This window comes from Zootoca vivipara, chromosome 3 (genome assembly GCF_965207765.1).
Source record: "Zootoca vivipara chromosome 3, rZooViv2.hap1.1, whole genome shotgun sequence".
Lineage (NCBI taxonomy): Eukaryota > Metazoa > Chordata > Lepidosauria > Squamata > Lacertidae > Zootoca > Zootoca vivipara.
The window spans coordinates 13,888,051-13,914,300 of record NC_142586.1 but is presented as its reverse complement, the minus strand read 5'-3'; the positions used below and the strand labels follow the sequence as shown (position 1 = coordinate 13,914,300).

Sequence of the window (26,250 nt, the reverse complement as noted above, 5' to 3'; positions counted from 1 at the left end):
GAGGGTGGGTGGTTTGCTTAAAGTAATGTGTGTTAAAATAAGGGGTGTCTTCATCTTGGTTTTTCCGTGCATAGGTGAAGAAACCTGGTATTAACTGTAATAAATGTGTGGGAGCAACTTATGTTGGCTTGACTTCTTTCTGAGCAAGCTTGCAAAAGGCTGCACTGTCTTCCATGCATGCTTGTGCTCTTGGGCCTTCCGGGGTCCTCTTCCAGAGTACTGTACTGTTTCATACAATGTGGAAGTGCCCCTAGCACTGGGCTTGTATGTGAAACTGACAATTGATTTAATAATTTGATTCTAAGCAAATGCCAGTATGTCCTCCATGACTAGCAGAGACAAAATTATGTAAATTTGTTCAGTGTGAATATATGGGTCAAAATCCTGTTTCTCATCCCAGAATTTTAATTTTAGTCTGTGATACACTGTACAGAGTTCTCAGATTACTTTACATGGCTATAAGAACCAAGGCTGGGATTAATCTTGCCCTTGCTTGACTTATTTGCTAAGGTGTAAGGCAAAATGCTAATTTCTTTCTCTACACGAACTATTGTTTATCAGTACCCATAAGCAAAGTTGGAAGAAGGCAGTGTTAGTGTAGCAGACTGGTCTGAACCAAGAGACCAGTAACATGGTTGAGTGGAGATTCAAACCCGAGTTAGCACAGTGGGTAAATTTGGGCCAATCAGTCGAACAAAAGGACAGAGGAAGAAAGCAAATGTTATTCTGAGCTCTGTGGAAGTAGGATAGGATAATTTTTATGCATTTAACTGATCAAGCTTAATGTTTTATTACATTTCCAGTCTCTTAATAGAGGTCAACGTCTTCCCTAGGTAAGTGCCCGTGATTTACATACAGCTACATTTCTTTCCTGCTCAGCTTTTTCCATGATTTCCAGCTCACAGACTGCTCAATGGACTGGTAGAGGTAGTGAGAAACATAGCTCTGCGTGAATCACAGAATAGAGAAGTAAAGGGGTAGCAAGACCGATCAAGGAGTCAAGTGGTGATTTGAAGGCCGACAGCTTTGAAAGTTGAAATAAAGCCCTACTTAGTATCTGTCTAGATACTGACCAGGCCCACATTTTCTTGGCTTCAGCAAAGTGGACATCTCGTATGGATTTAGACCAGGGGTGCCTAAATGTGCTTGTTGTTTTTTTCGACCAAGAGCCACATACCTGCACTTTGGGGTCTAAATGGCACCCTATGCTCTTGCGCATGCATGCATGTATGTCTACACAGCACCCTTTACATGTAGATCAGCTTTGGGGACATGGTGCTACTGTTCCCTTCCACTCAATCTAATGACTGAAGAGGGGGCAAACTACATCCTCAGCAGGTGCTGAGCACCGCCAAACTTAATGGGGCCTTGGGGGGGCCCAGAAAAGGTTGCTTGGGGCCTGATCCTTAACCACCCCCTGCTTTAGACCTTACCCTACTCCAGGCATAGGCAACCTTGGCTCTCCAGATCTTTTAGAACTACAACTCCCATGATCCCTAGCTAACAGGGCTAGTGGTCAGGGATCATGGAAGTTGTAGTTCCAAAACATCTGGAGCCAAGGTTGCCTATGCCTGCCCTAGTCCTAATATATATGGACCTTTCCTGTTACATTCTCTTACGTTTAGTCAGTTGAATTCTATACAGAAACATGAAATACCATGATATAATAAAAATCCACACCCCTATGCTGTTTCTATTTACATACATAAAGTCAGTGGCACAGCAATTTTAAAAAGCACATGGCAGTGTGAATATCCACAGTTCAAAAGTCCACTAATTACACCACATCTCAATGTTTTTTCCCTCCTGGAATTAGCTCATTAATTTTTCTCAGATCGCCAAATGACGCCGTTGCAGAACCTCTCTGTGCTGGTCTTGCCTGAAAAGAAGACAGAAGGAATCGTGTTATGCATGAAGAGCATGGAATTTAATCAAATTAAATAAAAGTTGGTAAAGGAATTCCACTGAAAAAGCTTAACACAATATATGTAAATATATGCTTATTTAGACACTCCAGATGTAATCAAAGGAATGCACGTTACCTGGGTTTCATGGAATTTCCAACCTATCATGTAATATATTTGAAATGTTGCAGGTACAGTCCCATCATCATTTCCATACATTTCTATGGAAGAAACATTTATTATACATAATACCAGAGAAATACTGCAGAATAGGACACAGACGTAATTGCCTAAGCAGGTAGTCATAATTTTATTTGCATAATATATAAAAACATTTATTTATTTTTTATTTTTAGATACTGAGGAACTACTTAAGTCATTGGATTGCGCAACTCAGGCATGAAATGAGCCACTTGACTAAGATAAGCAGTGCTAGTCAGGCATCCAGGCAGGCAACTCCCCACCCACTTTCTGTACCAGAAGCCTTTCTGGCCAGCTTCTGCCCTTTAAATTCTTTAAGGACTAGGGAAAAAGAACAATCATCCAAGTGTTATGCTAGTGTGCGGCTTTTCTTTCACTATGGTGATTGCATGAACCTCCACTTCTGCTGGTCCTTTTGGCAGAAGAGAGCAAAGAATGACAACTTTCATATCATGGTTCTTTGCCCAGCTAAATGAAGCAGCTGTGAGCTCCCACTCTTTCTTGGCATTAAGGGAAGCAAAATATGTTCCAGCATTGGAAAGCTGTGTGCATTATGGTGGGGAGGAGGAAGAAGTGAGAAAACAGAAAAGGATGGGCAACCAGCCTTGAAAACACTTGTTTACAGGGAAGGCTGGTGAAACTATATGGCACAAACCTGTTCAGAGACAGCTATGGCTCAACTTTTCACCATATAGTAAAATTTAGTCTATTTAAGCCAATACAGGTCTATCAAAGGTACCCATCTCATTAAGTTAACACATTCCAGTTCAAACACCAAACTCACCTCTGTACACAGCTGCTGCCGCCAACATGGTTGCCCTGTGTAGCATAGGTTTTCTGCTCCAAGAGCAATTGCTTTCTCCCATACCTAAAAATAGTTTTCAGGCTTTAAAAGAAGATACAGCACACACAATGAGTTTCACACTCTGCATTTCAGATCAGTAATACGACAATAAGGGACGAGATACACAATTCAAAAATCCTATCTGCCACCTGATCATATACATATTTACTTAGAGGTGTTCAGTGTTCAAAGATGTTTCCACTCAGAGAAGTGTGCATAGGACTGCAATCATGGTAAACAAGCCCTAGAGACACCTTACAAAGCAGTATATATTGTGATGGTCATGCAGAGTATTATAGATAGGTGGTTTAACCACTTTAGATGGAAACATCTTCCAAACAGTGTGAGGAAAACTTTCCAGAAGTATTGTTTTCTAAAACACTATATTATGTTTACTCAGAAGCAAGCACCATCGAGTTCAATTCAGCTTGATCTAAAATTAGACTGGAGATTCACAACTGATCAGAGATGGCATGCTACCTAGTCAAGATGCACGCTACTAGTAACATACATTAAATTAATACATTAAATTAGTGCTCCCTTCAAAGGCTAACAGACAATGTTTTCTTGTTCAAACATCAACCTGAATTGTACCAAAAAAAATTACTCTGTTTAACCAATCTGTAAGAGTGGGATAGGGATCCTGGGCTCCCATCATCAGCTATTATCAGTGCCAACCAGCATGGCCAATGGTCAGTGATGATGGAAGCTGTAGCTCAACAACATCTGGAGGGCCACACAGGATCCCCATGCCACCCATAGAATATACATACAGGATACATAGGTGTCATGGATTAGCCACCTGGAATGCACCTCTACAAAGCCTAGGGCATTTAACCATGATATACAGAATAGTATGCTATACTGATTTGCTAATGAAAAAAGTAGACTTGCCTTGCAGATCATCCATAATCTCAAACATCCCTGGATAATTAACTTGGATTTCATCAGTATCCTAAAAATAGTAAGGTTTAGGTTTTTAAACATATTCAAAATAATGCACTTCAAAAAGGCCCAACAGTGGGACACAAGCAAGACTAAACCCAGTTCTTTTGTATAAATTAAACTTGATTCCATACACAATAGAAGAGGAGGAGTTTGGTTAGATAAAGCATGTTACACCAAAGCAGCAACGGGAAAGCTTTGTGCCACTTACAGCAAATAGAGAAAAGGGGAAACGGAGTAGGTAGTAATTAGAAACCTAATTAGTAAGAGGACCAAGGGGCAGAGTCTCTGAAGGAAAAAGGAAGAGAATAGGCCAGCCAATAGAATAGGCAGCAGCTTCTTAAGAAAGATTGGCCAAGAAGAATTGAGGTACGAATACAGTGGTACCTCAGTTTAAGTACACAATTGGTTCCAGAAGTCTGTACTTAACCTGAAGCGAACTTTCCCATTGAAAGTAATGGAAAGTGGATTAATCAGTTCCAGACAGGTCTGCAGAGTACTTAAACTGAAAGTACTCAAACCGAAGCGTACTTAAACCGAGGTATGACTGTATGGAGAAACAAAATCACACAACTTCATTCAGATATTTTCAATAAGCAACTGTTTTCAGGGCTTCCTTTCTTGTAACTGATAATTACCACAGTCAATGTGTTGAAGCCAGCTCCTCCCAGTAGATGTCCTAAGTCACTGACAGCAGTAAACGGAGATACGTGTGGGGAAAATCCACCTTCCCTTTCCAGTTCGGCCAGCTGTAAAGAGCAACGAAGCTCATAGAGCGTGTCTCCCCCAAACATGGCACCAATAAATACTCCATCTGGTTTAAGGATTCGATGTATCTGAAACAAGTCACTGTAGTTAAGTAACAAAAGTTGTTTTGTGGTGATATGTATAGTTCAAACTTCGCTCCCAAAACAAGCCAAACAAACTATGGTTTAAACCTCGTTGGGGAGAAACAAACCATAATCCCTGATTTGGACAGCACAGCCAGGTTTTCACTGTGGCTTCCTTGTTTGTTACCCCCACTTGTGCCAGGTGAGGAGGGAAGCATGAGCGCTCAGGCAGCATGCACTAGAACACTTCCCATTGCAGTAAACCACAATACACCACCGCCACCATTCCCCCTCTGTTTCCTCCTCCCATGTCAGCATTCTTTGCTCACTAGGAGTGCTCAGTCCTCATTGGTTTATTTTAAGGGTCCCTGATCACCCTCATTCCAGTATTTTTATACTTCTGCAACCCCCCAAACTACTCTGTGCATGCTAATGCTCCTACTTTTACAAGGGTGCTGCTGTTTTAGTACATAATTAATAGCACAAGGATAAATGATTTATAACAGGCATCCCCAAACTGCGGCCCTCCAGATGTTTTGGCCATGATCCCTAGCTAACAGGACCAGTGGTCAGGGATGATGGGAATTGTAGTCCAAAACATCTGGAGGGCCGAAGTTTGGGGATGCCTGATTTAGAATATAGGTTGACTAGAGAGCATAAACAAAGCATCTGATTAAGATACAGTATATATTTACAACACTGACATTTCCAGTACCTGAATGTTTAAAAGTGAGAGTTTTTTGGGGGGTAACAATTAAAAAGACACCTCTTCACTCCCCCCAAAATATATCAAGGCAGATAGACAACTCTCCATGTCCCAGCCTACCCAGACATTTTTTAAAAAATATATATAAAGTGATAGTTCCCAGTTTCCAACTGGAAAATGTAAAGATATGGCCAGCATATCTGGAAAAACTCAGTATGATTAAACATTACTTTCACCAGTAGTCATAGATATTCAGTCAAATTCCTATCTATCAACTTTATAGGAGCAGTAATACTTGTACTTACCTCGTGCAATGTTTTGGGAAGATCATTTACCCAATGCAAGCTAAAAAAACAATTTAAGTGAAAAATGAATTAATAAAAGGTATAGAGCTCTCTCAGCAATGCAAGTTTCAGGCAGCACAGGTTGGGTTACTGGCACAAAGGTAAGTGTATTGGATATAAAACATGAAAGAGTAAATAAAGGGCTAAGACAAGAGCTATGAGCCACACTTGCTGTGCAATCCTATGCATAGTTACTCAGAAATAGGTCCCAGTGCACATGACTGTAGTCTTGGAATCTTATTTTTCTGCACAACTCCACATATCCAGTTCAGTTGTTTAGAGCATGATGTTGATAATACCAATGTTGCAGGTTTGATCCCTGTATGGGAAAGCTATATATTCCTGCATTGCAGGGGGTTGGACTAGATCAGGCATCCCCAAACTTGCAGCCCTCCAGATGTTTTGGCCTACAACTCCCATGATCCCTAGCTAACAGGACCAGTGGTCAGGGATGGGAATTGTAGTCCAAAACATCTGGAGGGCCGAAGTTTGGGGGTGCCTTTCCCTTCACATAACAATAATTTGTAGATCTTGATAGCTCAAGTCCCATCACCAAAGCAGCAACAGTTATAGTGCCAGGGACTGAATTCTAAAGAAAGTTAGCTCTTCCTCAACCTCACCCCATGCATGGGAATGCTTTAATTCACACCCTAAGCCTTTGCAGAGCTAAGCCACAATCACTAGAAACAATTTTGTTTACCTTAGTTCATTTATTAGTTACCTCAGTCCACTGACAACAAGATCAAATGTATTCTCTTTGAAAGGAAGGAATTCTTCATCAGCTATAACACTGACTCTGGGTATTTCGGATTCTATTGCGTTTTTCTAAATCAGATTAGAATAGAAATGTCTTAGGACTGCAGTTAAGGTGCTTTACTTTTCAATATAATGGATTAAACAGCTAGCAAGTACAAGACAGCTACCTACCAAAGCGTTTTCTGCAATATCGGCTTGAAAAAGCTGTTCAATGACATCCTGAAACAAAAATGACCGTAAAATGTCTCCAACCGTTTACCCGATTTTATCTAGGGGTGAGTGGGATGGGAGAAGAATATTCTGGTCCATATCTAAAAGCTTTATTCCAGAGGGAGACAATATTGTGTAATGGATGACATAAAGTGCAATCCTATTCACATGGGTGTAAATCCTATCAGAGGCCAATGTGATTTGCATCCAAGTTATCAATCAGAGTTAAGCTATTAATTTGGCATTGTGTGTGACAGCACTCAGAATTTTGCTGACAACAGACTCGAAACAGATTTGACATTGGCAAGTCTGGCTCCAACCCATTGTGGCTAGACCTATTTTTATTATGCCTCAGAGATAAGCCCAAGGTTGATCTACTGTTTAGTTCTCTCTGTGTAATTCAAATCCAAGCCGAAGATCATACCTTGTTTAAATGCTGAGCTATGTAGCTTCGTCCACAGCCAAGATCCAATGCAAGGGGGAAAGTCCTTTTGGAAAAATAAATGCACATTATTTGCAAAGATGCAGCTCAGTAAGTCTCCTAATTTATAATGCTTTGGTGAAATTCTTACTCTCCAAGTTAGACACAGGCTGCAATGTTGTGTACACTTAAAAGGTAAAGGTAAAAAGGTAATGGTCAGGTTTGTTCTCTAAGGTGCTACTGGACAATTTTTTTAAAAAATTTCGACCGTGTCAGACCAACACGGCTACCTGCCTAAATTTACTGTCTATTGATACCAGGAAGCTTTAATAATTCCCTGTACCCAGCTGTCTTTAAACAGTATAGTTGAAATAGCATGGATTTTGTTAAAACAGCTAGACATACAAATTAGATTGGCTAATATCTTACCTACTTATGTCAAACACTCGGTCAGCTATCCTACCACCAACCTGTGAAACAGAAAAAGGAACAGTTGGTTCTCACTACATGGGTTCACCACCTCCAAAGCATAAATTAACCACTACTACAGGTTAACTTGTATCGCTACCAATTTTGATCTTAGGAAGAACTTAATTATTTTCACATTTGATTTAACTGAAAAGTGATGCTCAATCAGTGGCTTAATTCAAACAGAATGTCAAACCATTATTTGGTGATCATGAGAACTCCTGCAGAACTCCTCCCTTTCTTCCTGGAACTATTGTAAGACATTTGCTGGTGCAGAACAGCAAAGTCTCTCCTCTGCCTCTCCAAATCAAGGCACAATGTGGTGTAAGGCTGATCAAGTTATGGATTGCAACCAGCTAACCTTTTTTTTATAATAATTTTTATTAATTTTCAAACACAACTACACAACTACACAAACATACAATACAACACTGTCCCTTCGTCTTCCCTCCACCCACTGGTCCACCTCTGCCACCAGTGAAACCCGTGCGCTTTGGGAGTCCAAGGGGGTCCATTGTGAGCTGGGTTTGACCTCCCCCCTCCCTCCTCCCCCCTCTTCCCCCCCCCTGCCACTGAAGGGACAGGAATGGAGGAGCTCTGAGGATTGGTTTCCCCCAGCTCTTTCATAAACATACTTAAACAAACATACACATAACAATAGTAGGGGAGAATTGACTCCCCAATTCTTATATTCTTAACCTTAAAATTGTGACTTCCTCGATAGTCTTCCTCCTGGTTTTCCCTAGACAAAATCTAAAAGCTTATGGCGGGTTTTCTATTTCAGTTTAAAATCCTATTCTTATACTATTAACTCAATCCTCCTCCTTTTCCATGCTGCCCTCCCACAGGCCCCCTCCTGCCACAAGAGGAACCTGTAGGGCACAGCATTTCCAAGGTTCCCTTGTATCCCCTCCTCACACACCCCCCCCAGCACTCCCTGCCACTGAGTAGCTCAGAGTAAGGAGAGGAGAGTAGGCAGCTTTCTGCCTAAAAACCTAACTTAACTTACAAAAGTTTACATTGACTTAAATACTTTCCTAGGCCGTTCTTATGTCTCCCTCCAGAAAACCCAGCTTATTTTCTTTCATTTTTACACCCCATCTCCTCTCCCTAAATCTTTTCCCCCAATTGGATCAGCATTTCCGTTAACAAGCCAAAATTTCGAAAACCGTCTTTCAAAAACTAAAAATAAACCTTTTAACTAAAATTTTCATCCCACACCCATTCTTTCCCACATCCGTCTCCAGGCCCTTGTCCCCCTCTGCCCCTGTCTTTCCCATTCCTCACTGACATCGCCCCACATTCCAACCCCCCCCAGGATCTTCAAGTCCATTCCTTTGCTTCTCATTTTCTTGCTCTGCTTGTTTTTCTTCCTTTTGTAGTCCTTGCTTTGCTTCATCCCAAGTGTATTTTTTATAGTCCAAGTCCTCTTTAAAATTTCCATCAAATTGTTTCTCCTGGCAACCAGTCTCAATCTCCACAGTCTCCAAGTTCAAAATTTCCTCTGAGTCCTGGACTTGGACTTCAACCTCATCTGCTAGTGAATTGGGATGTTGCCGTTCCTTGTAAATGTCCTCCCATGTTTGTAGATAGTTTAGCACAGCCTCCTGGAAGGCTCGAGAGTACTTTGTTTTCATACTTTTCCTGACCACAGACAAACAGGATGTGGAGAACAAAGGGTGCTGGAAAATTCCTTCCTTAGACGATCGACTCCATTTTTGCAACCAGCTAACCTTTACTCAGAACAGACCCATTGAAACGACTGGAACTGGGTTTGTTGTTGTTGTTTAGTCGTGTCCGACTCTTCGTGACCCCATGGACCAGAGCACGCCAGGCACTCCTGTCTTCCACTGTCTTCCACAGTTTGGTCAGACTCATGTTCATAGCTTCAAGAACACTGTCCAAGAACTGAGTTAGTCATGGTCATTAATTTCACTCTGTATAAAAGTCAGTTGAATACAATGATATTTTCGTACTAGACAAGAAAACTCTCTTTCCTCCACACCTCACTTTGACCTGATAGCCTGAAACATATTTGGGGGAAAAAGATTGCAGGGTTTGCACTAGCCATAGTCTCAATGTCAGAGGCACAGAGGGTAGAGTGCAGGATCCCACCAAAGTGTGCCCAACAGCCAAACCATGGTTCACGCTAGATGTCTGAATCCAGGCAGCACAGCAAAAAAAAGAAAGAAAAAAGAGCAGGAACGACAAAGTAAATTTGGGACTATAAATTTTCATATTGACGTTTTCCCATTTGCTAGCGATCAGGCACATGCACTTGGACTGATATTGCTGGAAGGCTGGCAGCGTGGTTAGCAGCGGATAAATAAGGCATTTTTATTATTATTATCCTGGGGGCAGGGTTATTTATTTACTTGGCTTGAAGAGTTATGCCCCGCTCCTCCAACCACCTTGGGTGGGTCGAATGATCCTTAGCATATCCGAATGACATGGAGACCTATTCAACCTTCGCGGATCCCAGTGCGCAAAACCGGACGCTGAAGCTGCTGGCCCAAACACTGTACACGAAAACGGTCCCTTCTACGTTCTCGGCATTGGGTGCCGGGAGCCGAGGGGGCCGCGTCCAGGAACCCAGCCCGGCGGATCTCCGCCCTGCCCCGCCCCCAGCAACGCTCACCTCTTCCCTCAGGTACTCGCAGCGCTGCATTTCCGGCCGCGCCGCCGCCCATTCCTTCTGCTTCCTCTTCAGCTGCCGGTCGAAGGGGCTGAGGGCGCCGGGGCCCGCGGCGAAGCGGCGCCCCGAACTGCCGCCGAGGAGGAGGCAGCGGTGCGGTCCCCTCAGCAGCGCCCTCGCGCCCATCGCCGAGAAAACGATACGCATGCGGTCCTGCCTCGAACCCACGCGCCGGACTTTCCAAGGATTGCTTCTGTTTCCGTTTATTCGCTGGGAAGCTTAACCGTCGTCCCGCCCAGCTGACCGCGCCTTCCAATTGGAAGTCGCCGGAGGCCGGCCTTCCCAGGAAGCGCTAGTTGCGCACGCGCAGTCTTTCGGAAGTGACGCGAGGTTGTGCGCTGCTTCCCCCTCCCCTCGCCGACACCGGAAGTTCCTCGTCCCTGTGCATCCTAAAGAGAAGCTGCGGTGAGTATGGGAAGCCTGCGGGTCTCGTGGGCCCCGTGGAGCGGTTGCGCCTCTTTGGGGGGAGGCAGCGGCACCTTGTTCGTAAATGTTCGTAGGCGGCGCTTTTCTCGGCTTTATTTCATTGCTGCGGTACTAGATCATACATGGCAGATGCTTAAAAACCTCCAGAAAAGCAGAGTTCACCACCTTCCGAGGAAGCCTGTTTTACTGTCAAACAGAAATCTTACTGTCAGAAGGTTCTTCCTGATGTTGAGTTGGAATCTCCTTTCTTGCAAATTGAAGCCATTGGTTTCTGCACTTTTCAGTCGGGGAATACCGTGGTACCTCTTGTTTATGAATTTAATCCGTTCCGGAAGTCCGTTCTTAAACCAAAACCATTCTTAAGCCGGGGTGCGCTTTCCCTAATGAGGCCTCCTCCTGTCACCAGTGCCCTTCCACCATTCAGATACCGTTATTAGACCGAGGTAAAGTTGTCAAACTAAGACACTTTTGTGAAGTTTGTAAACCAAATTGTTCTTAAACCGGACTGTTCTTAAACCGAGTTACCACTGTACAATTTACACCATACGTGTATGTTTTGTACTCTGTTGTACCCGATGTGCAGCCGTTTGAACTGCAGCTATGTAACCTTTCGGTGATGGAGATGGGAGATATGAATATATGCTTTCCCTGCATAAATTGTTCCTATGTTTCAGTACAAATCTATGCATATTTTTCTTGGAAGTAAGTCTTACTCGAGCTTGAAGGAGTTACTTCTGTGTAGGTGTGCTTCGGGCTGCAGCCTTTATCACCTCAAAAAGTGGTCAACAACTGACAAATCCGCCTCTGAGATATTTTTAGCCAACTCGTAGCACTGCTTTTATCATATTTAGGATAGGAGAGTGCTGCTTTTATCTTGTACAGTAAGTAACTTACATTTCAGGAATGATTGGAACTGTAGTTCAACAGCATCTGGAAAGCCAAAGGTTCCCCACACCTGACCTTCTCCTTGGTGTGATGGCAGACATGAAATCCTACTTTTCTGCCATCATTGTGTTTGCGAAAATTTAGCCAGCAAAACTACTGTATTCCTAGGTGATTACAGGCCTATTGCGTCTTTGTTCTTGAGACAGTGGTGAGGCCAGGGGCAGGTGCGTACAGAGCCTCTGCGCTGCCCGGGGTGGCAACCCACTCCGTCGTGACACATGCGTCATGACGTAACCTCGCTACGTCATTACGCATGCGCACGGAGGAGCGGGTTCCTCGCACGTGTGCACTACGGAGCGTATTGCCGGGGGTGCCCCTCGCCACTCCGCCTGAGTAGGAAGAAGCACAAAGCGCGCTATGGATCGGCTTGCCACGCACTTTGTGCTTCTTCTTACTCAGGCGGAGGGGTGTCAGCCGCTGACGCTGCTCTCTGGCCCGCCCCTTCCCTCCGCGCAACCAGGAAGAAGCGAGGGGCAAGGTCAGCAACACCGGGGGCCTCTGCAATGGTGGTTGTGCCACCCCTGGCCAGGGGCTTTTGCAGTACATTTTGTAGATTTTATTTATTTACAGTCAGCTTTTCCCCCAGGGGGTACTCAATGGTATGCAGCACTGGCACCTCTATTTTTTCTTGTTAAAAAGTGTGACATGTACTGTAACAGCTTCATGGTGATTACTGGCACCTATTTTTCTAGCAAAAAGCACTGTTTACAGTATATATCACACAGACAACAACAATTGTCTGAGCTGTTTTTTAGTAAAGATCATAAGGTATAAAATAGATTAGAATATAAAACATAACATTTAAATGAAATCAAGAGCAAAAGAAATCCAGTGGCAGAATATGGAAACACTGCAAATGATCCAAAACATACTACAATATATTTTTTTATAAAAAGCAAGAATGATGGAAGCTTTTCAAAAATTAAAAAGGTAATCATCAGGTGCTGGAAAGTTTTCAGTGTGGGCACCAGACAAGCCTTTCTGGCAAGAGCATTCTGCACCTGGGATGCCACCACTGTAAAGATCCTCTCTCTGGTAGCCACCTGTCTTGTCTTATTTGCTAAGGGCTCTTAGAATAAAGTATCTGAAGAAGATCTTAGGGTCATTTACCTCAACTTTGACCTGGATTTACATGTTGTGTTGTTATGCCCCTGGCACCTGCTTGTCCTGTTTATTCATCTTGAGATGTTAATGGGATCCTTGGAACTGTGAAGTTGTCCACTGCTCCTACCTGCCTTCTCAATCCTTGCCTGCTATGGTTGATTAATATAGTCAGAGAGGAATGTCTAGTGCAGGCATGGGAATTGTAGTCCAGAACATCTGGAGGGCCGAAGTATGGGGATGCCTGGTCTAGTGAGTGGAACAGATTATGAGTTCTCCTTTTAAGAATGGCAATATGCCAGCTGCCCTGGAAAAAGCTGTTGTAAGAAACCCTCCTTCATCACTGCTATTTAGTATAATTGTATGTATCAAACGTTTCTAGGCAATTAGTTCATGTATGTGCTGTTTTCTCACATCCAGTAATTCCTGGATGCTGCTGATTATCTTGATTCTTTCCAGTCTCACTTCTCACCTGGTTTTAGGATTTTCCTCATTGATAACCTGTGTTGGGAACTGGGGTGGGGTGCATTTCTGTTGGTTCTGCTGAACCTCACAGTACCTTGCCTATACTTCTTGGTATTGTGAGAAAGCATATTTTGCACTGGTTCCAGTTGAACCTGGAGGGCAAATATCAGAAGGTAGTATCCAGAAAAGCCATGGTCCTATCCAGATCAGACTACATTTAATGGAACTTGAAAAGTGAGGAAGAAAGTTGAATAGTTCTCACAGTTTGTCCAGATTGTGCCATATGCTTCTTTGGGTGTGTAACTTTCTTCCTTTGCTTAGGGGTAGCCAACACCATGTCATGCAGATGATGTTGGACTCCCATGAACTGCAACCAGCATGACCACTAGCTGGGAATAATGGGAGTTGGAGTTCAACAACATCTGGAAGGCACTATGTTTGCTACTCCAACTTTACTAATCTGTAAGTCTTGTGAAACTACTGTAAAGCTTGGTGCTGCCTTGCTCCTTAATAAAAACTGTCAGTAATTTCAGAGTGAAGCATTTATTCCTGTGATAGAATTGCTTTATGGATGTAAACTTTCTTTCTTTCTTTCTTTCTTTTTTTAGTAGTTCAACTTTGGCTTTTTTAAAAGTGTGAAAATGGAGTCTAAGAAGGAGCTCATTAGTGACCAGCGGTTTTCCCGCATTACAAAAGACCCAAGATTTTGGGAAATGCCAGAAAAAGATCGCAAAATCAAAATTGATAAAAGATTTCAGGCTATGTTTCATGATAAAAAATTCAAGTTGAAGTACACTGTGGATAAGCGAGGGCGGCCTGTTCAACACAGCTCTACAGAGGACCTGAGACGCTTTTATGACCTTTCCGATTCAGATTCGGATCTTTCAGAGTCTGACCAAAAATTAACTAAGAAGAAATCTCGGGGAGAGAAGGCAAAGACTAAAGAAAAGAGAGTATCTGAGAAGTCTCCTGTTGATAGTAACTCTGGGAAAGAAAGCAAAGGGACAGATAAAAGTTCCTCTTTGTCAAAACTGGGTATTTTAAAAAATGAAGGCCAGAAAAGCAAATCGTTAAAGTCCAAAAAGACTGTAAAAGGCACACAAGTGACTGAATTTCAACAAGTAAAGGAACTTACACCAAAGAAGCAGAACAAGCAAGGCAGAAAGTATCCTGAGAACCCGAAGATTGTAAAGGAAAAAGCAGTGAAGAAGAGCAGCATAGACAGTTATGTAAACCATAAGAGAAATGAATTAGGTTGGTTGAATGCAATTAATTGAAATTTGTCACCTGTGTCTCAATCTTACTCAGTTTTCCTTGGATGTAACATTTTATTAGCCAGTTTGGATAATCCTACCTCAGTTTATCAAACTGAGATATACATGAGTCTTTTCCTTATGCACACAAGCCCCTTTGATTCACCCTTTGCGGAGTGCAGCAGTCAAACCAGGAAGCAGCTAATGAACCATAGTTTTCCATTTCATTTGAAATGGGAAGTTATGGTCATCAGCTTTGAAACAAGCCATTGTCCTAAACCATGGTTTGAAATGGACTTTAAGATCCTGGCTTGTGTTGCAATCTGCAGTTTCCACATTTACTTAAAATGCCTTGCCGCGAAGGGAGGAGCAAAAAAAGGCTCATGTGTATCTTGGTTTAATATACTGAGATTTGCTCATCCAAACCCCTATGTGGGTTTCAATGCAACTTCCAAATAAGTGCATAGAATCATAGCCAAAATGAATAATAATTCTCTGTGCCTCTGTTTTCTGCATGCAACACTTCTTATATTGGAGACTGTTTAATTTTGCCAAAACTAGCACAATAATTGCTTTTGTGGTGTTGCAGAAGATCAGTAAGTTTTCCAAACATGATTTGGAAAGAAGTGCACTTAATGGTAAACTCTGTGGAGGTATATGTTAAACTTGAGGAGGAAAACTGTCTTAGATCTGTGCTTTAAAATAGATTGGGGTGGGGAATCTGTCATCTTCCTGATGTTGCTAGACTACAGCTTGCAGCATTCCTGATGACTGGCCATGCTGGCTGGGACTAATAGGAGTTATAGGGCCTCAGATTCTCCACTCCTGAAATAGATGGCAAAATCTAGTTGGGGATTAGGGCTGTACAATGCACCAAGTGTTAGTGGAACTGGTTGCAGTGCAGTCTCTTACAAAGAGTTCGCAGAATCTCCACTTCCAGAGTACCACTGCATCATGGCTAGCCTATCCCTATAAACAGGTTCCTATTCCATCATGCTTATACTTCATTTTATGTCGTCCAGCAGCCTGCATGTCCCCCAGACTTTTGGCTCTCAGTACAAGGACAAAAGGCTGGCTTTGGCAGCCCTAAACTGAGTTGCAGAGAGCCCTTCATTATGAGTGGCTGTCTCTCCTGCTGCCACTGCCATTTCTCTCTTTCTGCTACTCAGTTCCCCCCCTCATCACCCACAAGAATTGAGGTCAAGGGCTGAGGCCTGCATGTCATGGTTTCTCACCTGTGACTTAGAGCAGTGGCACTTAACCCTTCTTGGGTGACAGACCCCTTTGCAAATCTGATGAAAGCTATGAACCCCCCCTAGGGAAAAATGCACATAAACAAACAAGCTTTCTGCTTAGAGTTTATTTTATTGTGTTGGATTTTTGTGTGTGCACTCACCTAGTTTGCAGATCCCCGGCCTAAGCCCATCTATGGACCCCTCCCCCCCCCGGAATGTCTCTTTTAAATAGAAACCCGTGAAAAAACAGTGTTATGAAAACTTTTTTCACCAAAGTGAGTAGTTTATTTTCCTCCCTAAAGAAATGTGCTATCAAAAACATTTACATTTAAAAAAATGGTTTCTTACTGAATTTGCCCACTTTCATGTGTGATAGAATTAATTTTGCCACTTGACAGGTAGTCTTGGACATTTGGTTTCCCAGATAGTTAGATGCATGCTATTGTAAGCTACAATTTGATCAATGAACATCTCAGTCACCACTGAAAATCTTAGTAATATTCCATTCTCCTTCACACTCTGCATGTCTGAAGGATAATTAGCCGTAATTCAGATTTGGGAAATATATATTGTACATGTGTATGTTTAAATGTATTCCTTTTCCTTCATTTAGGAAAGGAAGGTGATTCTTTCAGCAACCATATTAATGAACATCGCTTGCAAAAGGAAACTTGTGAAAATGTGGAGCACTTTGATCTTGATGAATTGGAAGGTGGTGAAGAGACTGAAGAGGGAAGTGAATCAGAAGATAGCGGGGATCTGGAAGAGGAAAGCACCTTGGGAGAGGAGGGAGAAATGGGAGAAGAAAGTGGTTCAGAAGATGAAGAAGAAACAGGAAATGAAAGTGAGATAGATGAAAGCGACAGTGGGCCAGATTTGGCAAGGGGGAAAGGCAATATAGAAACCAGCTCTGATGATGATGAAGAGGAGGAAGATTTGGCTGAGATATTTCCAAAGGAGCCTGAAGTTGAACATGGATGGGGAGAATTGGCTAAAGATGCCCCTCGTGCAGATGCGGTAAGGCTCAAGGAATCTTGAAAGACGTAACTACATAATTATCTTTTAAGTAGCTCTTTCTGTAGAGAGAGTGCTTTTCATTTCTTGCCTTATTTCAAGGCCAGTTCTCATGAAAAGCAAGGCCATAAGTAAGTGGTTCATAGGATTGCAGCCTCCCACATTCCCAGCAAGTTTACAGCTCACTTTTTCTTTAGGGGTGGAGGGAAGGCCTAACATATATGGAACGAGAGTTTTTCTAATATTTCTATATAACACATTTAAAATTTCAGTGCTTCTAGCAGAAGTTTTTGCAACTTCACTGTCAGCCAGGCTAAAACTAAAGCAGGAGCCACTCAGAATAGTTGCAGAACCTCTGTTGAAATTCTGGTTCTGTACCCTCTGCCCTTAGTTTTGCCTTTGTGGATTTAACAGTTTATCCTTACTGTCCTGGGTTCTTATCCTTCCTTGGATTAGGCAAGAATGGTTAACTGTCTGCCTGGCTTGATGTCTATGTGTATATATATTAAGAGGAAACATCCAGCCAAAGGTATATGATCTTTTACTGGAGGAGGAAAGTCAATATGTTTTCTGGTTCTTCTCCAAGGCAGAAAGCTCTGTAGCCGTGCTCATACTCTACTGTGAGTCCTCTTTGTGCATTTTTGTTTACTTAGGGTGATATATGCAGTCTATTGTGTTACCTTAAAGGTCTAGGCAGCTGTTGTGAAATTATTTTCTTGCACACAGATCACACATAGATTGGCAGTTTGCAACATGGACTGGGATCGACTGAAAGCTAAGGACCTACTGGCTTTACTTAATTCCTTTACACCTAAAGGTGGTTTTATATTTTCTGTAAAGGTAAGCACTTGTTTTCAACAGCAGAGTCCAAATAATGCATATTTGGGGAAGTGCGAAGGAATCCACCTATCTTTTTGCAAATAGTTGCAACTGTGAGACTAGCATGGGTTGTGCTGGAGAAATTGGAAATTGTGGTGGTTCAGTGGAAATACTTGGTTAGACTTGCACTGAAGGTGTGGGAAGAGGTGTCAAAACTGTGGCCCTCCATATGTTACTAGACTACAACTCCTATTATCTCTCACTACTGCCCATGTTGGCTGAGGCTGATGGGACTTTGAATTCCAACAACACCAGGAGGTCTATAAGTTTCCCACTCCTATATTAGAGCAAGCTGACATTTCTGCAGCACAGGTTCACTGAATGCTCTTAACTGGGCAATAAATGCAAATCTTTTTTCTCTGGAATCCATAATGAATCCTTTAGTATAGAACTCTGTGGAAAATGCATACTGCTGAGGCATGGAAGCAGAACACTCAAAAGTTGAGACATTTTGGTGTTCTACCATGAACGGCTGTCTGTGTCAGTTGAGCCTCATGCATAAAGACCTATTCATAGTGCAATGTGAGTAGTGGATTTCATTGTATAAATCATAGTTTAGGAGGAAGGGAAAGATGGGGAATTTATTATTTAAAACCTAAGCCCAAGCTGCTCTCAAGCCACTTAATACAATGTCATGCACACTTTTTATTGTTTCTAGATCTATCCTTCAGAGTTTGGGAAAGAGAGAATGAAAGAGGAGGAAGTGAACGGTCCAACTGAACTATTAAGCCTTCCTGAAGATGTCACAGAGAATGACAGGTGTTTAACCCTGACATACAATCATTCATACACACACACACACACACACACACACACGCTATTGAAATTCAATGAACCGGGAAGGATTATTGTTTTTGTTTGTTTTTATCTTATGTACTTCTGTGTTTTTATATTTTAAACCGCCCTGTGATCCTCAAATGAAGGGCAGTATATACATTTAATAAATATACTAAATAATAAATGAACTCCTTTGAAATCCTAGGAAGAATTAAAGTTAGTAATCAATACCGGAATGATTCTAGTTTAACATATTTATTTTTCTATTGTTATCTCATTTCAAAAACTTTGTCTTAACACCAAAGCATTTGGGATATAGCAGACCTCACATTAGTTTGGTTCACATGTAACAGTAAGCCATAATGGTCTGGTATAAACCATGGTTCACTGTGCATACTGCCCAGTTGCTCCTGCTCTGCCACATCTTGCTTACCTCTGGGAGAAACAAACCAAGAGGCTTAGCTTGGTGCTACGTGTGAATCAGCACTCAAAGTTGGTTTTTCTCCTTGAGCTTTCACTCATGGTTTGTATAGAGCAGGGGTGGCCAACTTACAGGAGACTGCAATCTACTCACAGAGCTAAAAACTGGAAGTGATCTACCACCGTTTTATTGGGGTTCAGGTCAAAGCTTTTTTTAGAGGTGGGAAATGCTCCATTTTAGTGGGGTTCAGGGAATAAAGTTCCGTTGGGGGGGCACAATTAAGGGGAGGGGGATTAGCTGCTCACCGAAATACCGCTGTGGAAGCAGTCTGCCTCACAGCTAAAACTCTGTCTTCCGTTCAAGAGAAAAGGAGAAAATGCAGCGAGGGGAGGGGGCGGGGCCAGGTGCTCTTGGGCAAAAGCAAAGGAAAAGGAGTCCGCGATCGACTACCAGTCGATCCCGATCAAGCTGTTGGACATACCTGGTATAGAGAAACAAACACAAGTTCTGGTTTGCAGGTAACATTGTTTGCTTCTTGTGGAGCAGGCAGGACTGACCAGTTGAGCAACACTACAGCTGCATGTTGCATTCGTGATGGTGGACAATGAGCGGGGAATGACCCTGGCGTATCAAAGCGACAAGTATTGACATGATACTGCACAATGAATTTCCACCACTAGATGGAACCTTTCTCCCTCTGGGTGAACACTACCAATTTGCTGCTATAGATATGCCATCAGTTCTAAAAGTCTGAAAAGGGAAAAATTGCTAGTTTAATTGTTACCATAATGCAGCTTTACCTTTGTTTAGCATTTTCAGCACATTTGGTGCTTCAGAGAACACAAACAGCATGGCTACTTTTGTTCATTCATTGCTTTCTGTTCTCAGACCAGAGGCCCCTTGGAACAAATGCCATGTAGTTATACGGTGATATTATAATAATGCTGATAAGTAATTGGGGAAACTTAGGGAATGTAAATCCCTATATGTGGCTTTCTCTGTAAATAGTGGCCGATAGAATTGTATGGGGAGACCAAAACTACTGCATGTTGATTTTTCTTTTTCAGTTCTTTTAGTCCAGAAGGCTTCAGTCTTGGTTCCTCAGATGTTGCTGGACTTAAGCTTCCATCATTCCCATCCAGCCTAGCCATCAGAGATTAATGAGAGTTGTAGTGCAACGATATCCAGGGATCCAAGACTGAAGAAGGCTGTATTATTAGCGCTAAGTTCCTGACCAGCCGATAAGTTTAAGATCATGCTCACTTCTGAATAGGGCCACTTCTGCATTGACTTCATACCATGGTTTGGGTAACTATTCATTAGGAGGGACTGGCAAACTTGGGTCGGGATTTAAAGTTTTTCACCAATAGTTCGCTGTGTTCAGAGTACCTTTGAACTTCTATGTCTCAAACGATAGCTCCTGATGCCGCAAAGCAAGATGCTTTTGCAAATCAAGGGAGTTCCAAGAGATATAGCATGAGAGCTGCTGTTCAAAGGGGAAAAAATGTAAAAACAACCATTTTTGTTCGAATACAGTTCCTTCGAGTATTGCAAATATCCTGGCACATGACTCTATAGAGTAACATTGCCCAACCGGCTGCCCTCCAGACGCTGCTGGATTCCAATTCCCATCATCCCTGACCATTTCCCATGCTGGCTGGGACTGGTGGGAGTCCAACAATATCACGAGGCACCAGGCTGGTGAAGGCTGCTCTGGAGTATCCATAGTTGTGAAGGAACTCAGATTCTAAAGTACATCATAACATATTCCTAAGATACAAAATACCTTGTTAGCTCTCTGAGTCCAGCATTGTGGCACTAGTGTCTGATATTTGGTCATAATCATGAAGAGTTTCATGTGTTGCTATATACTCTTATGCCACACAGCTATTTTTTTTAGCCTTACTTGATTTCTCTCTCTCTCCTTTAAAGCATTTATAAGGAAAAACTGAGAGACTATCAGTTCAAGCGACTGAAGTATTTCTATGCGGTTGTAGAGTGTGACACTCCCGAAACAGCCAACAAAATTTATGAAGAATGTGATGGATTGGAATTTGAAAGCAGTTGTTCTTTCGTGGACCTGAGGTATTGTGGGGGTTTTTTCTTTTCCTCCTGCAACAGCTTCATGAAGATTGTTAATTATTATTATTATTCTTTTTGAGAGAGGGTTCCTGAGGCAGAAGTTTTTACCTTTTCCCTAGCATCCCAGTGGTTTTATGGCCAAGCTGAATCTGAACGCAGATTTCTCAATTCCAGCGGAACATTCAAGTGCTTGACACACTCTGGCTCCCTTATATCTTGTTTTAAAGCACTGGAGCTACCTTTTCCACACCAGACTCAATTCTGTGGCTTGCATCTTTAGAATATTAGGGTGCTTTTTAACACAGTTAAAGTTGTGTTTTAATGTTGCATCCAAAATTGAATTTACGTTTTTAGAGTGTCATGCTCCTTCACTGTCAGTGTCAATGCTATAAGCAGAGAGCCATTAAATATGTCCCTCCTAAGTTTCTGACACTCATCACTGGAGTTGATGTTTTACTGGATATCGGGGAGAGTATTTGCTTTGAAAGCAACTGAAATGCTGAACAGTTTGACCAGAGGATGGTTAATTCACAGCTCTCAGTGCTGATGTTGTTAACTAGTCCTTTCTGTGACAACTGCAGAGAGGTGGAGCTATGATTTTGTTTGTTATTATCTTCCGTATTTTTGTGGTTTTTATACTGTAAACTACCATGTGATCCTTTTTTAAATACAATTTTTGATTGGTTTTTAAACATACAATAACCATTAAACATTTAACCAACAATACAGCTACCACCCTGTGATCCTTGGATGAAGGGTGATATATAAAATTAACTAATAAATAAAATAAACTGAACCTTAAACATACTTAGCTACCTTTTAAAAAGAGTCACACCAATGGTCTGTTGTAACTTAGTATAGTCTGCTATTCTGTCTGGCCGTGTGCCTCCAGGGTCTCTTTGACAGATCTTTTCCAGCTCTGCTTCCCAAGATTCTGGAGGTTCCAGGAATTGAATTTGGGATTTTTCATGTGCAACATCTGTGCTCTTCCACTAAGCTATTGCCTCTTTACTGGCTTCCTACCCTTCGAGGCCTTGTGAGTTACGGGTCCCCCCCATAGCTGCCAAGTTTTCCCTTTTCTCACGAGGAAGCCTATTCAGCATAAGGAAATTTCCCTTTAAAAAAGGGAGAACTTGGCAGCTATGGTCCCCCCCTTCAGCAACAGTAATTGGGGTGTCACCATTTTTTCAGTGGGGTTAAACTGGAGCTGACCAGACATTCCCTGTGCTGAGTGAAATATAACACTTTTGTCTGACCTCTTCACCCAAACCATGGACCGAACAGCAACTGTTTTCTAATACTTCTAATAACAGCTAATATTAATTAAGAGAGAGGCTGGGCCTATCAACATTTGTTCCTTTGAACCCTCCTTGTATCTGTTTTAATAACAAAATCCTTTTCTTTTTGGCTTTTAAGATTCATTCCAGATGATGTGACATTTGATGACGAGCCAAAGGATGTGGCCTCAGAAGTGGACGCTTATAAACCAAAGTACTTCACATCTGCTGCTGTGTCGACTTCAAAGGTACCTTAACAGTGTTTGTGTAGCCCTTTGGAACTTGTTTAGCTTTCCGAGTTCTTAATTTGTAAAGCTTGTAAATACAGCAGTGATCACACTGTAGATAGAAAGGCAGGAATGATCCATTTTGTGTTGATGCAGTTATCAAAAGCCAAACGTGGAGTTCTCATGTATTATCTTCCTGGGGACTTGTGCACTGGATTTCTGTGGGTTCATGACCTCGCTCCGTATGTGTGTGTGCTTTTGGCAGTGTTGACTGGGGGTTTTCTTTTTAAGAAAGCTTAAAATACATTTTGCATAGGCTTCCCCCCCTCCTTGTGCTAGCTGCTTTTAATGCGCCTGTTGAATTTGTATTACTCCAAACACATTAGTCACATCTTCTAAACATCTGATTAACATGTTCTTCCACTTCAGGAAACAAAAAAGGATACAGACATTTTTTTCAAAGAATTCGTGTAAATTTGTTTACAGTCATATTTTCTAAGCACTCTGTTTTTCTGTCTTCGTAACCAATCATTTGTTGCACGCATCAGTCTCCACATATATATATACTTAAAATTTAAAATTGTGTGTATAGTACAATTGGGGAAAATACCTTTCGTTATTGGAAAGCTTGCATTTGAAATTTTGTAAATCCTGGAACAAAGGTGACACGTAGCTGATGCTTGTTGCAAAGCATGTTCTGAATACAATTGCATTTGTATGTTAGGAGCGCAGGGGTAGGAACTCAGAATCTTAAGTTCAGTGCTCTAACCCTGTTACCACATTGGCTGTCGCTAAAATTAGAGAGCCTTATGAATTCTGTATTGACTTAAAAGTGATCTGTTTTGTTTCACAATCAACCAGAACATTCTAGGAGAGAATCTCACTTCTAAAGTTTATTTTACATATACCAACATGAGAATACATCTTTTGCTTCACCTCAGATATACCCATTTCATGTTTTATGACCCCATTTTCACCCCGTCTCCTGTGGTTTATGATATTTGCTGTGTATTTCCATAAACCACTGCATTCCAGTATAATTGAACAAAAACATAAATAACTCTTAACTCTGAACAGGGAACATGTCAAATAAAAAATACCAATATATCAACATAATAAGTTCTGGTACTGGCATAAAGGACTTCAAATGCAATACTTGAAAAGAATAGCATAGACTGTATCTGAATTTAAACAGGACTGTGTCAGGAATTCAGACACCCTAGCAGGAACCATGTGAATAAATACAAAAGTAGTAAACTGAGCCCTACTCTACACCCTGCTAAAACCGTAGGACAGGATGATGGTTATAATGATAATCTCCATCAGGTCAATATCCAAGAATAAAATATATTTTTAGGATTCAAATTACTTCTTTCTTTCAAAGGAAGTTTCTTTGGCAAGGCAGTAAACACTTCATCCATGCACAGAGTGCTGACCAGGTCATAAAACAACACTTAGAAACCACTAGCTCTTCAGTTTTTAATATCTCATTTGCAGTTGAACTAAATTTCTGGGGTTTATCTCCAGCCCTTGCTCATTTGTCTTTATATATTTTCTTTTCTCCCCAGTCTCTTCACTACCGCTTTTCACTTGTGTAAAATTGTGGACATACTGAGGAATGGGGCTGTTCTGAAATCCCTTAAGAGTGCAGCAAGAAATGCTGACAGCCATAAATTTTAATTCTGAATATGAAGATTGAGTCTTTGTTGTGGTCTAGCATGAGGATTGAGTTTGTTTTAAGCCAGCCTTTATACATGTGTGCGACTTGAAGGTAAAGCACAATGTTTTTTCCGTCTTAAGGTAGACATCACGTGGGATGAGACAGATCACGAGAGAGTGACTTCCCTCAGCCGAACATTTAAAAAAGATGAACTTCTGGACATGGACTTCCAAGCATACTTGGCTTCATCAAGTGAGGAAGAGGAGGAAGAACAGCAAGGTACTTCTATTTGTGAAGGTTCTGTGTTGCTGATAATAATAATAATAATAATAATAATTATTATTATTATTATTATTCATTACTTATACCCCGCCCGCCCATCTGGCTGGGTTTCCCCAGCCACTCTGGGCGGCTTCCAACAGGAGATTAAAAATACATTAAAACATCAGTCATTAAAAAAACTTCCCTAAATAGGGCTGCCTACAGATGTCTTCTAAATGTCAGATAGTTGTTTATTCCTTTGACATCTGATGGGAGGGCGTTCCACAGGGCGGGAGCCACTACCGAGAAGGCCCTCTGCCTGGCTCCCTGTAACGTTGCTTCTCTCAGTGAGGGGGAACCACCAGAAGGCCCTCGGAGCTGGACCTCAGTGTCCGGGCAGAACGATGGGGGAGGAGACGCTCCTTCAGGTATACTGGGCCGAGGCCGTTAAGGGCTTTAAAGGTCAACACCAACAGTGTGAATTGTGCTCGGAAACGTACTGGGAGCCAAGCAAGTTAAGCATGGATAGGGAACTTATTTCCCCACCTCTGGAGGGGCAAATTTGACAGGTGACTTGGTATGAACCATTGTTCTGTAAACAAGGTTTTGGAGTTGTGTATGCGGTTGAAATATGTTTTCTTTGATCCTTGGGAACAATTGAATTGCTGCAGCTCTGGCTAGTGTTACCGTTCATGGAAATGTTTCTTTTCCTTGGAATTGGGTTCCTGAAATCGTGCAGTTGTAGAGAAACTTAATACTCTGTGGGTTGTGAAGACTGAGCCTTGCCAGCTGATGTGTGCATTTGTGGATAACATTTGGCATGCATCTTTCAGGCTTGAGCCCTTTACTGGATGGCGGCTAACAGATTGAGATTGAATCCTGACAAGACAGAAGTACTGTTTGTGGGGGACACGAGGCGGGCAGGTGTGGAGGACTCCCTGGTCCTGAATGGGGTAACTGTGCCCCTGAAGGACCAGGTGCGCAGCCTGGGAGTCATTTTGGACTCACAGCTGTCCATGGAGGCGCAGGTCAACTCTGTGTCCAGAGCAGCTGTTTATCAGCTCCATCTGGTACGCAGGCTGAGACCCTACCTGCCTGTGGACTGTCTCACCAGAGTGGTGCATGCTCTAATTATCTCTCGCTTGGACTACTGTAATGCGCTCTACGTGGGGCTATCTTTGAAGGTGACCCGGAAACTACAACTAATCCAGAATGCGGCAGCTAGACTGGTGACTGGGAGCGGTCGCAGAGATCACATAACACTGGTCCTGAAAGACTTACATTGGCTCCCAGTACGTTTCCGAGCACAGTTCAAAGTGTTGGTGCTGACCTTTAGAGCCCTAAACGGCCTCGGTCCAGTATACCTGAAGGAGTGTCTCCACCCCCATCGTTCTGCCCATACACTGAGGTCCAGCGCCGAGGGCCTTCTGGCGATTCCCCCTCACTGAGAGAAGCAAAGTTACAGGGAACCAGGCAGAGGGCCTTCTCGGTAGTGGCACCCACCCTGTGGAATGCCCTCCCACCAGAGGTCAAAGAGAATAACAATTACCAGACCTTTAGAAGGCATCTCAAGGCAGCCCTGTTTAGGGAAGCTTTTAATATTTGATGGATATCTGTATTTTAATATTTTGTTGGAAGCCGCCCAGAGTGGCTGGGGGAACCCGGCCAGATGGGCGGGGTATAAATATATTATTATTATAATTATAATTATTATTATTATTATTATTAATGATCCATCTTTCTTTACTTCCTCAGGGATTACAGAGAAAGTGTGGTGAGAACTTTAAATCTTCTGCCATTCTTACAAAGTGTGTGTCTGAACCCACATGTGTATCCAGCACTCACATGTACTCTTGTGCACACTCCCAATAGATTTAGGGACTTTTGCTGCAGTTAAAACATG

The 26,250-nt window shown here is 42.3% G+C and overlaps 2 protein-coding genes across 5 annotated transcripts in view; one reads left to right on the top strand and one right to left on the bottom strand.

The window, feature by feature from the left end:
• Positions 1–387: 387 nt before the first annotated feature.
• Positions 388–10,579, bottom strand: NDUFAF5 (NADH:ubiquinone oxidoreductase complex assembly factor 5). Of its 2 annotated transcripts, XM_035110059.3 has the most exons (11): positions 10,268–10,577; positions 7,591–7,631; positions 7,165–7,228; positions 6,702–6,749; positions 6,496–6,599; positions 5,736–5,775; positions 4,533–4,730; positions 3,844–3,904; positions 2,890–2,973; positions 2,043–2,125; positions 388–1,879 (listed from the first exon to the last, which is right to left on the bottom strand). In XM_035110059.3, the coding sequence occupies exons 1-11, from the start codon at positions 10,469–10,471 to the stop codon at positions 1,790–1,792; spliced, it is 1,017 nt and encodes a 338-aa protein (XP_034965950.3). In that variant the 5' UTR covers positions 10,472–10,577; the 3' UTR covers positions 388–1,789. The 2 variants fall into 2 exon arrangements, with proteins under 2 accessions (XP_034965950.3, XP_088523318.1); XM_088667192.1 differs by lacking the exon at positions 6,702–6,749 and having other exon boundaries at positions 10,268–10,579.
• Positions 10,580–10,700: 121 nt separating this feature from the next.
• Positions 10,701–26,250, top strand: part of ESF1 (ESF1 nucleolar pre-rRNA processing protein) — a 30,375-nt gene continuing 14,825 nt past the window's right edge. For 2 of the 3 annotated variants that reach the window (XM_088667187.1, XM_035110058.3), the window contains exons 1-8: positions 10,701–10,729; positions 13,870–14,515; positions 16,363–16,766; positions 17,490–17,603; positions 18,301–18,401; positions 20,773–20,925; positions 22,339–22,447; positions 24,227–24,365. In XM_088667187.1, coding sequence (XP_088523313.1) covers positions 13,903–14,515; positions 16,363–16,766; positions 17,490–17,603; positions 18,301–18,401; positions 20,773–20,925; positions 22,339–22,447; positions 24,227–24,365 — 1,633 coding nt within the window. In that variant the 5' untranslated portion in view covers positions 10,701–10,729; positions 13,870–13,902. Of the gene's footprint in view, positions 11,194–13,869; positions 14,516–16,362; positions 16,767–17,489; positions 17,604–18,300; positions 18,402–20,772; positions 20,926–22,338; positions 22,448–24,226; positions 24,366–26,250 lie in introns of all 3 variants that reach the window. The other variant, XM_088667186.1, reaches the window with a different exon arrangement.